The 14,126-nt window shown below is 44.5% G+C and overlaps 1 protein-coding gene across 1 annotated transcript in view; it reads left to right on the top strand.

Annotated features, from left to right (window-relative positions):
• adamts5 (ADAM metallopeptidase with thrombospondin type 1 motif, 5 (aggrecanase-2)) overlaps nucleotides 1-13,331 on the top strand; it is a gene marked incomplete at both ends in the record, with an annotated part of 32,364 nt that extends 19,033 nt beyond the window's left edge. Inside the window, 7 exons of the mRNA XM_080720520.1 lie at nucleotides 847-979; nucleotides 3,593-3,760; nucleotides 6,449-6,732; nucleotides 9,391-9,574; nucleotides 10,518-10,693; nucleotides 11,096-11,271; nucleotides 12,704-13,331. Coding sequence (XP_080576646.1) covers nucleotides 847-979; nucleotides 3,593-3,760; nucleotides 6,449-6,732; nucleotides 9,391-9,574; nucleotides 10,518-10,693; nucleotides 11,096-11,271; nucleotides 12,704-13,331 — 1,749 coding nt within the window. The remainder of the gene's footprint in view (nucleotides 1-846; nucleotides 980-3,592; nucleotides 3,761-6,448; nucleotides 6,733-9,390; nucleotides 9,575-10,517; nucleotides 10,694-11,095; nucleotides 11,272-12,703) is intronic.
• Nucleotides 13,332-14,126: the final 795 nt, after the last annotated feature.

Below are 14,126 nucleotides of genomic sequence, written 5' to 3'. Positions count from 1 at the left end.
GAATATTGGTATGGACATCTGTATGTCTTCTGATGATTTAAAGAACAAATCAGAGAAACTCAATTTAAAAGATAAAGCTACTATTCAACTTTTCTACAGTGTGCGGGTCCCCTTCTTTGATTCCACTATCAGAGATCCCTTTTTGACAGCTTTGTCTAAAAAAGTAAATAATAATTGTGTAAAAAAAGCATCACTGACTGTGTAAATGTCACTTCGAGTGACTCTGACTTCAGGAGGTTGACATTTCTCGAATTGTTTTGAGACCACTCAAAACAATGTTTTGAGAAAAGATTAACTTTTTTTTAGACAAAGCTGTATCGTAACTCTGGTCCCCTGTAACTCTGAGTATACAGGTCCGTTTGGTTCCATTCGTACACTCTCTGAGGCCTTTTCCACCAAAAGAACCTTGGTTCAAGAGCCAGTGCCGTTCAACTTTCTTGGAACCTTGGTTCGTTCTTGCGAACCGGCTTGTGTTTCCACCAGATTGAACCAGATTGAACCAGAGGAACCAAGGATTTTGTGGTTCCCGTTCCGAACAAACTTTTACGGTTCGGAACCAACTCGGTTCTCGGTGGAAAAGCTCACCTCTGGTTCATCCCATAGACGGAAGATAGAACCAGAACCGGTTCTTTGCCGGTCAAAAAGTGCCCCTTTTTTTCCCTTTTAAATACTTGTATCCGAGTGTCACACACCGGACTCTACAAGCTCGTATATCTGCAACTTATCGGCTCTAATTGTTCGTCCGTTTCCGGGGCCATTTTTGACGGCGTCCCACAAGTTCGACGTGCTCGCAAGTATAGTAATGCAAACGTACGTGCGTTTGTGTGTGTGTGTGTGCGTGTGCAGGACCTGTGCGGGCACCACTCGTGCGACACGCTGGGCATGGCGGACGTGGGCACGGTGTGCTCGCCGGAGAGGAGCTGTGCGGTCATCGAGGACGACGGGCTGCACGCCGCCTTCACCGTGGCACACGAGATAGGTGAGTGTCTGCTAGGGCAGGGGTCTTCAACAGGGGTCCTCAGAGTTGCTACTGGGGGGCTGCCAAATATTTGTGATAGGATCATTCTTTTAAATTGACAATTTACAATTTAGGCATTTAGCAGACGCTTTTAATCCAAAGCGACTAACAATAAGCAGGTAATACATCAATATAATAAGCAAGCTAATATGTCAGTATTTCAACAACAATACAACAAATGCATAAGAATATCTTGAATAACTTGAACCCTCACATCCGTATACTGAGGAGAACTTTAGCCAAAAATAGCAGATCTACAAGCTCTCAACACGTCGCGCTGCGAGGCGTTGAGAGCTTGTAGATTGCCTATTTTCGGCAAATAAGTTTGGTGTAGAGGTAAAAAAGAGCAGAACTAGTACAGAGTGAAAGTCAAGTCAGTTAACTATGAACAGGAAATCCAACATAGACTGATGACAGTCCTGTCAAACAAGTCTATGAAATTGAGGGAAGTCTGCATCACACATTTATACAATATGTAAAGGGGGTCCCTGCTTCATCTCTATCTCAAGGGGTCCTTAGGGGTCCAATTTGACTAGCCAAAATAGTCAATCTGTGAGCATTGTGAGCTTGTATATCAGCTATTTTCTGATATGTGTTTATTATTTTGAGAATGTACTGTGATATCACATTGAGAACATACAGGCAGGCACTGAATGAAAGTGAGTCATGATTATGTGCAGCAGCATGTTTAAAATCCAAACAGACAAGGGTGATCTTTGGCGCCCCCTTAAGGCAGGGCCTGGCCACTAGTTTAGGCAGCACAGATCTTGCTCTAAACCATAACCTTTTCTGGGCGTGACCCTCCCCAAATAATCATATTTGAACTGAGGACCCCCACCCTGATAAGCACTCTGAATTGTAGAAGTTGAGGCATTACATTTAGTTTGACATATAAATATGATGGGAAAAGCAGATCTACAAGGTCGGTTATTTAAATATGTTTGCCACTTTCTTATTTTATTCAACACGTTTTTATTCTATAGTGTGTTGATTACTTTTGATGCAGTAATGGTCTTTTATTTCTATTTATTTTCGTATTGACAAGGTCTTAAATGTCACTTTACTAAACGTATCTGGGGACAGGTGCTTTCACAATGAAAACAACTGTAAAAATGGGAATGAATCACATCATAGCTCTTCCAGCCATGAAAGGTCTTGCAAAATAAGCATACAAACGCAAACTGTACAGTAAATATATATATTTTATACCATGATATTTTGTTTATTAGTTTACCCACAGCATTCACTATTATATTTCTGTGTAGTGTGGAGGCTTTTTCACGACCGGTGTGCTAGTAGTGGGGCGCATGCAAAAGGAAGTGGCCCTTCGGTAATTGGTGTGGCTTATGCAAATGTGGATTATGCAAAAATAATTGCGATGATGTCAAATGATTGCGATTAGGCGATTATGTAATCGTTGTGAGAGCAGGCTTTTGTTCTATGGGCTCTGGCCTGTGGGTGAACCCGTGCACATCTCCTGTTTTATGACTGATTATTAATATCATACGAGTCTCGACGCGCATCCAACCTGCGACGCATCGTGAGCTTGTACTGTAGATCTGCTATTTTCAAACGGTTTCTACACATTTGAAAACTCGAAATGGTCATTCTGCATAATGAGTACTTTTGGTATTGGTACAGTATTGATACTGTCTCTGTGCCTGTCCCTGCCTCTTTCAATTCTCTTCAGTTCAATTCAATTCAAAGTGGCTTTATCAGTATGGGAAACACACAGCATTTACATCACCAAAGCAAGTGTCAAATAAAACAAAATGCACGTACAGTTAAGGCTATAGGCTTGCTACAATAACAACATAAGTATATGCAGAGCACAGTGTACCATGTACATTTCACAGTCAAAAGAAATTAAACAAATGAAATGCACAGCACTGCAGTTCAGCGTTGTTGTCGCTGGTGCCGCTGGTGCCACTGGTGAAAAAATAAATGTTGATCCCAAAGCTGGCATTTTTCATGGCAAATTAGCGCTTCAATGATGGCTTTCTGCTGACTGTGGCTTTCTAAACAACATCCGGGTTAAAGTTGGCACTCTGTGCCCCTTCATTCCAAAGTAAATGGCACCAATGTGTTAAGATGTTCTACATAACAGCTGCTGGGCTGTGGGAGGGGTTTTCCTCTTTTTGGAGCGGTGAAAGCGCTCCCAATGAACAGGTATATCCGTGGGTATGTGGCTGGCTGGCTGGCTGGCTGGCTGGCCCTGTCAGTAGCCTGGGCAATACCTTGAGTGGCCACACACAACACACTAGTTAAAGGAGGGGCGCTGTTTTGTGCAGGCCAGGCACACTCACCACTCACTCACAGGCACAGTTTACACTCACTCACTCACTCACATAGGGTATAGCTGCTCAAATTCACCGCTCCACTTCGAACCGAGGTTTGATTTTTAAGGACTAGTACTGTAGGGTTGACCAATGGTTTGTGGTTCCTTTTTAATGTAATATTTAAAAATCTATGTTGGGATTAATGTCAAGCACAGTATTGTTGTTTTTTATTTGCTGAATTTTAAATAAAAACTGTCTCTCTCTCTCTCTCTCTCTCTCTCTCCCCCCAACCCAGGCCACCTGCTGGGTCTGTCCCATGACGACAGTAAGTTCTGTGAGGAGCGCTTTGGTGCGAGCGGGGACAAGCGCCTCATGTCCTCCATCCTGACCTCCATCGACGCCTCCAAGCCGTGGAGTCGCTGCACGTCGGCCACCATCACCGACTTCTTCGACGACGGCAACGGTGAGTCGCTGGAGACGAGTGCTCTTTTAGCCATGCCTTGGTTTCAGCTAGTGCTGTCCTGTCACGATTATGACATTTTACATGACGATTAATTGGCACTCAAATAATTGCGATTAAGGATTTAATTGTGTTTTTGTCGTTGACAATTACATTTCTGTTTGACTTGTAGGCTTTGAAGTTGCACATGGCAGTTATGACACATAACCTAAATATACAAAGAAATTACTGACATATTTGTCAACGTTATACTTGAAAAAGAACATTGATAGTGGAAATAGCAAAGCGTTGTGAGCTTGTAGATCTGCTATGTCTACTATTTTTTTAAATGTTTGAAAAATGAACATTTTTCAACAAAATAATTGCGAATATGTCAAATAATTGCAATTAGACTATTATGTAATAATTGTGACCACTCAAAAAACACAGATTAAATGACATCATAAACTCATCCCCTCCCCATTCACCCAACCATTTGCAGTGTGGCTAACCTCAGCTGGGCCACCAGACAACCAGGCATACTTTATGAACTGGTGGGTGATGACCCAGCTGAAGCTTCTACATCAATAGTTCTTGTGCTGATTATCAGAATAAAGCTTTGTGAGACCCTTGTGGGTCCATTTGGTTTAATTTTTACGCTAATATTTGGTGATCAAAGCAACTATACTTGTTTGGAAACAAGCCCCCCAAAGACAAACCCAACAACCATATATTTACAAGCGACATTACAGGAAAAAAATAAGAAAAAACAAACAAACCCAAAGACCCTTATAATAAGCTGACATTTCTTGTAGTATGAAGTATGTAGTATGATTGCTATGATTGTCTGGAAATAGGGTAAAATAGGCCTATGCTGGAGAAATTGTGGGAACGTTTTTTAACATGCATTTGGAAAGAATGTGTGGGAACCTTGGCTGGAAAGTCCATTTGGTTCCATGTGTATGCTGTCAGAGTTACAGACCCTTAAGCGTCCATTTGGTTCCATTTGTACGCTCTCAGTTACGACCCTTAACGGTCCATTTGGTTCCAGTTGTACTCTCTCAGAGTTACTGACCTGCAAGGGTCCATTTCATTCCGTTTTAGCCTACACTCTCAGAGTTACAGACCTGTAAGGGTCCATTTGGTCCCCAGACCTCACATTGACACTCACATTGACAGCCAGTGACATAGGGTATATTTTCCCCTCTGCACTTTTTATAATAAATATTATTATTCCAGCTCTCTTTTTTGCCGCCTTTTTTAACTCTTTGATGTGAGAGAAAGTGCGCTCCACAGAAAAGAAATGCTCACATTAAACGGCCACATTTCTACCGTTAGACGGAAGGCAGGAAATGTCAGCCTTGTTGACGACCGTGCGGCCCTCTCTCGCTCAACCAACGCCAACTTTCCTAGAAGCCAGAATATGCCAGGGAGGCGGCGTTGGGTTGGCTGGCATTTTGGAAGGTATAACGCTGTTGGTTCCACAGCACAGTTCACTTATAGGCCAACAGCGCTGGGAGAAGCAGTCCGGATCTTAAAGGTTTTGTGACATCATCAAAACTCTATATATATATTTTTCTTTTTTTTTTTGTTACCCATTTTTTCACCCAGTGCCAATTGCCTAAGCTGTAATCCTGGGCTCTGCTCTCCCTCTGCCTCGCCTGGGGAGGCAACAGACTGACCTCATGCTTCCTTCTATGCATGAGTAGTCCAAGTTGCTTCTTTTCACCTGACAGGGGGGATTTCCCCGGTTTGGACGTAGCGCGTGGAAGGAACATGTTATTCCAATCAGTTCCTTTCCCCTCCATCAAGCGCCCCGGCTGGCCAGGGGGAGGCATTATAGAGACCAGGATTACTGCATGTTTTTGTGAGGGTACCTACCCTAGGAGACACGGGGAGAACATGCAAAGTCCACACAGAAAGGCCCTTTCGCCAACCCCACCTAGGGTGTGGGCGGCTGGGCGCTGATAACGTGGAGGGAGGAACACGCACCCAGCACCAACAGCGTCCCCCAGCGGCAATCGAACCCAGGACCTTCTAGCTGTGAGGCGACAGCTCTACCAACTGCGCCACCGCGCCCCCTAAAAAAAACTCTATTTTTGAGCGGTGCAAACCGCTCCTACGTTTGACCTCGTGTGCATGTCCCGATGTCCCTATATATGCAGGTCTATGTCCAGTGTTGGGAAAGTTCATTTTCTACATGAACTAGTTCACTAGTTTCTAAAATGGTCTTTTACAGCAGGGGTCTTCAACAGGGGGTCCGGGACCCCTAGGGGGTCGACAGAGTTACTACAAGGAGTCCTCCAAATCTTTGTGTGATAGACACATTTTTCTCCTTTTTTATATTCACCACTTGAACCATAGAATCCATATTCGGAGAACTTACGCCAAAAATGGCAGATCTACAAGCTCACAGTTGTAGATCGGCTATTTTTGTCAAAGAGGTTTGATGTAGAGGGGGAAAAGAGCAGACAGAGTGAAAGGTCAAGTTTATTAAATATTGACAGTTCAAGTGGTTAAACATCTGAAAACACACATTGACATGAATCCAAAATACACGATGATAGTGCTGTCAAACTATCAATGAAACTATATGGAATCTATGAACAGGTAGTGGGGGTCCCTGCATCATCTCTCTCTCAACTAATGGCTCCTTGGCCTGAAAACATTGAAGACCCCTGCTTTACGGTCTTTTGATCTCCTCCTATACAGCGGAGTGTCTGCTGGACCCCCCGCGCCAGCCGCTGCTGGGCCCAGAGGAGCTCCCGGGCCAGAGCTACGACGCTGTGCGCCAGTGCCGCCTGGCGTTCGGCCCCGAGTACACGGTGTGCCCCGGCATGGACGTGTGCGCGCGGCTGTGGTGCGCCGTCATCCGCCAGGGCCAGATGGTGTGCCTGACCAAGAAGCTGCCCGCCGTGGAGGGCACGCCCTGCGGCAAGGGGCGCATCTGCCTGCAGGGGAAGTGCGTGGACAAGACGCGCAAGAGGCACTACTCGGTAAGAGCTGTAGGGGGCGGTGGGGTGTGGGCGGTGGGGTGTGGGCGGTGTGGCGGTTCTGAAACTTTTTAGCTTGTGACCAGTGTCGTAGTGTCAGAAAGACATAGAGGGTGGCAAAAAATATGTTTGTAGGGGCGAAAAAAGAAAAGGTTTGAAAACATTTGCCTACAGTATAATGACATTCCCAAAATAGGGATGCCACGCCATCCCCTGATGATCCAAATGACACCCCTGCTCGTGACCCAAAAAATTTAAATCAAGATGCTTGCCCTGGACCCAAACTAGTGAAAATAGCAGATCTGTTTGCTTTTTTTTATATATAACGGTTTGACCATGGACCAGCATCTGAAACTATTCCAGGGACTCAGAGAAAGAAAGATTTGAGTTACAAATGTTCGCTTTAAATTGGTCAGCTTCATCTGAAAATGTTCTGCATGTGCCAGGGACCAGATTTGTGTTAAACATCATTTAAATCATTACATTTCACTACACTTTCAAGATTTATCGAAAATGTTAAAAAATAGCAGATGTAAAAGCTTGCAGCGTCGAAAATCCAACGTATGAATGGATGAAGTGGTTGAAATTATTAACAAAAAATTGGAAAATAAAATAAATAAAAACAACAACATAATTCTACTTTAGTGAATGTATTTAGTTACTGTATAGGCCTACCACTGCCAATTTAAAGACAGAGTGGTGTGTGCGCGCGCATGAGTGTGCATGTGTTAGATAAAGAAACACATAGTAGTGTAAAGGAGAAAAGAATGTTTGTAAGTGTTTATTTGTCACATGCCGTTTTGAAGGCTCTTGGCAGTGTGTTTGAGCGTGCGTGCATGTGTGCGTGCATGCGTGCGTGTGTGTTGCATTCCATTGTGCCTCTCTCTCTATATCCTTGTCTCTGTCTCTCTCTTTTTTCTTCTCTACCTCAAAAGTGAGGAATGCTATTTAGATAGCTTGCTGTTTAAACACATTCTATAGGTTCATTGCTTACCTGGCCTCCTATAGTTTCAAATGTACAGAATGTTATTTACATCTAGATAGCATGTTGTTTAGACAGACGCTAGCTTCATTGTTTATCTGGTATAGTTTCAATTGTGCAACGTGTTATTTAGATAGCATGTTGTTAGACAGATGCCCTTCAAGTATTGATACGTTTACCTAAGTAAACCATTTGACATACTTTTTTCCAGCCACTGGAAAACAATAATTAACTTTCTAATCGGGTGCATAGTCTGGAAGAGTAATTTTTCAATAAATAATACAGAATGACACGCGCACGCATGCATGCATGCAAGCACACACACAGGCATGCATCTCTCTCTGTAAAGGGGGGGATTCCCCCGAACATGTGACCTGGCTGACAGCCAGTCTGACTTCCAAACTGCTTAACGATTAAAACTAATTACCCTCTCTTATCCCCCCCCCCCCCCCCCCCCCCCCCCTTCTCTCTCATCCTCCCTCCTCGCCCTCCGTGCGACTGCATCGCCTCATCCTGTCCATTCAAGGTTAGTGCAGTTTGGCTATCTTTCTGTCATCGTTTGGTTTTGATTTTGCAGTTTACTATCAGAACCGTCACATCCTGTCTGTGTCTGTATGGGTAACGCTTGTCTTTTTTTGTTGATTGACTCTCTGACATCACACTCTGACGTCACTGTGATGTCAGGGGGAACAAAAATCTTTTTTATTGCCATATATGGAGATCCCTGTGATGCCAGGGGAACCACATTTTTAAATGTTTTTTCAAAATAGTAAAACGTGGCTAATAATTTGAGGGATAAAGGGTAAGGCGGTGCATAATAAAATATTGTTTATTTTAATGTATTATTATTGTAATACAGGGTGGTGCTCAGATACAGTATATATATTTTTGAAACTAGCCTATCTCAGTTAGCCTGGCTCCAGCCAATAGACCCGCCCACTCTCTGAGTGAACTGCATCTCTTGGTCTGGATGTGTCATATGACGTGGCTCTTGCTAACGAAAACCTCTCAAACCGAGCGAAACCGACCAATGAATTCAAAGCAAGAGAGAGGGGGGGTGGGGTGAAAATAAACAGAAACAGTGGAGGGAGGGGTGGCTGCGTGGCTCACCAGAGTTCTTAATTGCTCCCTTTGAACTTCAAAAGGGCAGTCATTGATTGAGCCATACAAGTGTCGAATAGCTCGTTAGTGATTTTTCTCTCTAATCAGTGAAACATCAAAGACAGTGACCTGTTGGGTGCATGTCATTGAGGGGAGGGGGAGGAGGGATTGTTTTGTGTGCAAAAGTCAAACACAACCCCTCCCACCAGATCGCTTGTGATTGGGAATTTCAAATTTGAAATCCCCTCCCCTTTTCAATCAAATAGTATGCAGACAGGCTCAGACTCTTAAGCTCCAGCGTAGAGTCTTGAAATCAGGCTATATCTCAGTGGTTCTCAAAGAGGATTCCAGAGACTCTGTGGGTTCCTTTATGGGGGTCTAAATGGACCCATACAAGTCTGTAACTCTGACAAATGGAACCAAAGGAACCCGTGAGGGTTCATTTGGTTCTACTTGTCAGAGTTAAGGGGAGAGTTAAGGGGAGACCTTGAATTTTGAAAGTTTGAGAAACACTGGCCTATCTGAAAGCTCACAAAGCTCAATCCTCTCTCTCTTTCTCCCCTCTCCCCTTTCCCCAGGCGTCCAACCACGGCAGCTGGAGTTCGTGGGGATCGTGGGGCGGGTGCAGCCGGTCGTGCGGCGGGGGCGTGCAGTTCGCCCAGCGCCTCTGCAACAACCCGCCACCGCGCAACAACGGCCGCTACTGCACGGGCAAGAGGGCCATCTACCGCTCCTGTCAGGTCACGCCCTGCCCCCCGCAAGGTGAGGGCTCCGTCGAGTGGTTCTCAACCTTCTCAGGCCGTGACCCCCAAAATGATCACGTTTGAACTGAAGGAGGTCTCACGACCGAATGTTGCTCTAATAATTGTTCTCTTGAACGTGCAGTTCAAGAGAGTGTGGGGGTCTAATCTTTCAAAGATTTATCCTATTACTTATACAGTGTTGTGACAACACTGTAGGCGACAACGCCATTGTCGCCTTATATTAAGCAACTGTTGAAAGGAACTGGGTCTGCAAAAGTCTTTTTCAAACAAGTGTGCTTAACACACTTGGTGCCAAACACGAGTTTCCCGAGTTTGTAATAGGCCTTGCCAAACACTAGTTTCCCACGTTGTCTGTTTTCTTTTTTTTTGCTCTCCCTACTCTCCCTACTCTCCCTATTTCCTACATCCGATTTCGGCATGATCGCGATCGCAAAATGCATGTTTGACTCCCAGAACAGCTCTATCTTTCAAACATGGCAGCCATGTTTGTTTACATTTGAAGAAAACGCTATATCTATATATTTGAATGCCTGAACGGATTTCCAAGCAGATTTTTTAGTTTGAAAGATGTGAATGACATGCACACGTGGTGCATCATCCGCGCATTATCCATGCATGGCCAGAGCACATCGTGCACATTAAAAACATTAAAAGGTAAGATTCTGGCAATTGAAGACATTGAAGATTTTAATTCTTGGCAGCAAGCAGGTTAAAATTTGTAAAAAGGTTAAAATGAGCAATAGACCGTCTGGACGTCATCTTGAATGAGATTCAAGTAGCTCTGTAATTAAAATCACCCAACAACTACCATTTTGCTAATCAATTTAATGTATAGTCAATCCTTTTATATAATCTTATAATTATCAATCCCTATTTTGGGCAGATCATTGTAGATGAAATGTAAAAAATATATATATATTATTTTATTTTATTTTTCCCAGCTAAGAGTTTCCGCCAGGAGCAGTGCGAGGTGCGCAACGGTCCCCAGACGGACCCCAAGGGAGTGAAGACCTTCGTGGAGTGGGTGCCCAAGTTCGCCGGAGTCCTTCCTAAAGACGTGTGCAAGCTGACCTGCCGGGCCAAAGGCACCGGGTACTACGTGGTCTTCTCTCAGAGGGTGAGTTCAGAAAGATGTGACGACGTGACATAAAGGAGAATTTCGGCATGTCCAAACTTTTTTCAAACAGGCCACATTAGAAAATATTAAAACACCCAAAGGCTGACTACATCTCATGTACTTACGGTCAGGCCATAACAAAGTCACATACATATGCATCACATTGAAATGATTTTATTTAACATCATCAATATTTAATATCAATGGTCACTAAAGTAACTAAAGTAACTAAATAACTCAAATGAGTCAGTCTTTTGAACGGCTCCCAGAGATCCGGCTCACTTCAAAGAGCCATAAATCCCATCTCTATCAGGAATGTGACGAAAACTAAACAATATCCATGAATTCAAGTCTCCATGGGGTGAGTAACCGATGGGGGGAAAAAAAAAATATCGTCCGCAGGTGACGGATGGTACAGAGTGCCGCCCGTACAGCAGCTCCGTGTGCGTGAAGGGGAAGTGTGTGAGGACGGGCTGCGACGGCATCATCGGCTCCAAGCTGCAGTTCGACAAGTGCGGCATCTGTGGAGGAGACAGCACGGGGTGCGTCCGAGTGCTGGGGAACTTCACCAAGAAGAGGTCAGCACTGTCCATGTCACCCATTAACCCATCCCACTGAGCACACCGTCTAAAAGTGGTCTAATAGACGTATAGATTTGAAAGTTTTTTAGTTGTCTAAACTTAGACTAGACGACTAATAGACTTCTAATAGTCGTCTAAATGTAGACGGTCTATATTTAGACGACTATTAGAAGTCTATTAGTCGTCTAGTCTAAGTTTAGACAACTAAAAAACTTTCAAATCTATACGTCTATTAGACCACTTTTAGACGGCGTGCTCAGTGGGATTTAGGTCTAGAATTATTGAATGCTTTAACCAGTGAAAAATAGCAGATATACAAGCTCACAGCGCGGCACCGAGTGCCGCGCTGCGAGCTTGTAGATCTGCTATTTTTGAAAATGTGTGAAAATCTTTGAATATAATGTATTTACAAAAGCGAACGTTTGTAACTCAAATTTTGTTTCTGGGGGGTCCCTGGAACTAAACATTTCGAGATGGGGGTCCGTGGCCAAATAAATATCATTTTGGGGGTCCCTCACATGAAAAGGTTTGAGAACCACTGACATAGTAGTCTCTCAAGAACAGACTAACTGAGCTCCAGTTAAGTGAAAAGGACCTTTTCTTTGACGATGGCTAAGCCAGATTGCTGACATAGAAACATAGGTTTTTCAAAAAATCTTAGAAGGATTTAAAAGACACTTACAGAATCGAGTCAAAATTCGAATTTTCACGATTTAAAAAAAATTGAAGATCTACAAGCTCGCAGCGCGGCACTCGGTGCCGCGCTGCGAGCTTGTATATCTGCTATTTTTCAATAGTTAAAGCATAAAATAATGATACACAAAATGTGTATCCGTTCTAAATAGGTTAAAAGATTACGACCACTTTCGATTTTAACCACTTCAAACGGGTCATGACATCAAAAAAAGACTTCATGTTTCCTGACCTCAATTACACCCAATAATTACACCCAATTGAATAATTAGGCTCTGAAAAGTGAGTTCATTTTCCTCATCATCCAAGGGAGGATGTGGTTGTAGGGGAGGGTGCATCACCTTTGATGTTACTTTCCACTGTGTTTATATTGTTCCAATGCACCATTTACCATTTACCAGTTCAGTTGTTGCGTTCACCCTCACCTACAACCAGAGGCAAATGAGGCCACTTTTCTGAGCCTAATTATTTAAAAAACTACAGATTACAGAAAAACTACTGAATGTTGAATGTAATTTTTTTTGGGTGTAATTGAGGTCAGGAAACATGAAAAAAATGTCATGACCCCTTTAACCATTATTTTATACTTTAGCTGTTCAGAAATAGCAGATATATAAGCTCATAGCGCGGCACAGAGTGCAAATAAGTGGCAAATGTACTTTGCAATGTTTTAACGTTTGCAGTATACCTTCTCTACCACTGACCCCTCTGTCTCCTCATTCCTCCGCCACTGCAGCAAGGGCTACACGGATGTGGTGAAGATCCCCGAGGGCTCCACGCACATCAAGGTGCGCCAGCACAAGGCCAAGGACCAGACGCGATACACGGCCTACCTGGCGCTGCGCCGGCCTGGCGGCGACTACCTCCTCAACGGCAAGTTCATGATCTCCACCTCGGAGACGGTGGTGCCGCTCAACGGCTCGGTGCTCAACTACAGCGGCTGGAGCCAGCGCGACGAGTGGCTTCACAGCATGGGGCCCGGGGCCCTGCGCGAGGCCCTGGTGGTGCAGATCCTCGCCACGGACGCCAAGAAGCCCCTGGACGTCCGCTACAGCTTTTACATGCCCCGGCGGACGTCCAAGGAGCCCCGCTCGTCCCCTATGCTCGGCACCACGACGGCCTCGACGACCGCGAAGGTGCCTACGTCCACTCCCACTCCCGCCGCTGCGGCGCCGGCGCCCACGCCGGCCCCGGGGCCCCAGTGGGTGACGGGGCCCTGGATGAGCTGCTCCAGGACTTGCGACACGGGCTGGCAGAGCCGCACGGTGCAGTGCAAGGACTCCCTGCAGGGGAAGCTGTCCAAGGGCTGCACGCTGGCGGCGCGGCCGTCGGCCTTCAAACACTGTCTGGTGAAGAAATGCTGAGGGGAAAAGTGGTCTTCAACCGATTCCCTGTGAGGAAAAGGGTGGGAGGGGTATTTTGGATTTTTAAAAGACGCTCCTCTTTTTTTGCGATTTGTCGCGATGTTGGGACGTCGCGGACTGGAACGGAGCCGAAACCCAGGCGCCGGACTCTCGGAAACCCGGAATCTACGACCGCTAAGTGTCGACGTTTGTCGGGCGGGAAACCTTGTATGCCTGTGACGGTTACTTTGTCAGGACATGGAAAAAAAGAACCTGCGTTCCAAAGGATCCTGTGTAGTCATTATTCACTCACAAGCTGTTGTTAATAGTTTTCGTTGGTTCTGGGGTTAGGTTTTTTGTTTTTTCAATTGTGACAGAAATAAGCAATCCGTGAAGCTCACGACGAGTCGCCTTAAAGTACCAAAAGTAGAAAGTAATCACTATGCATAATATCCTGTTTCACAAGTTTTCAAATGTATGCAATCTTTTGAAAATTGCAGATCTACAAACTCACAATGTGTTGCATCACGACACACTGTGAGCTTGTAGATCGGCTATTTCCAAATGACCAAAACATATACTGTATAGGCTAGGGTTGAAGTGGCTAATGTATGTTTAGTAACAAAACTCTGAATCTACAAAGCAACTTGTAACTAAAGTTGTCAAATAAATGTAGTGCAGTAAAAGTACAATATTTGGATTCGAGATGTAGTGGAGTAGAAGTAAAAGTATTGGAAATACTCAAGTATAGTACAAATACCTCCAAATTGTATACTCAAGTACAGTACTTAAGTAAATGTACTTAGTTACTTTCCA

This window comes from Nannobrachium achirus (genome assembly GCF_963921795.1).
Source record: "Nannobrachium achirus genome assembly, chromosome: 24".
NCBI lineage: Eukaryota > Metazoa > Chordata > Actinopteri > Myctophiformes > Myctophidae > Nannobrachium > Nannobrachium achirus.
Note: the sequence above shows the minus strand (reverse complement) of the source record. Positions and strands in the feature narration are given on the sequence as shown.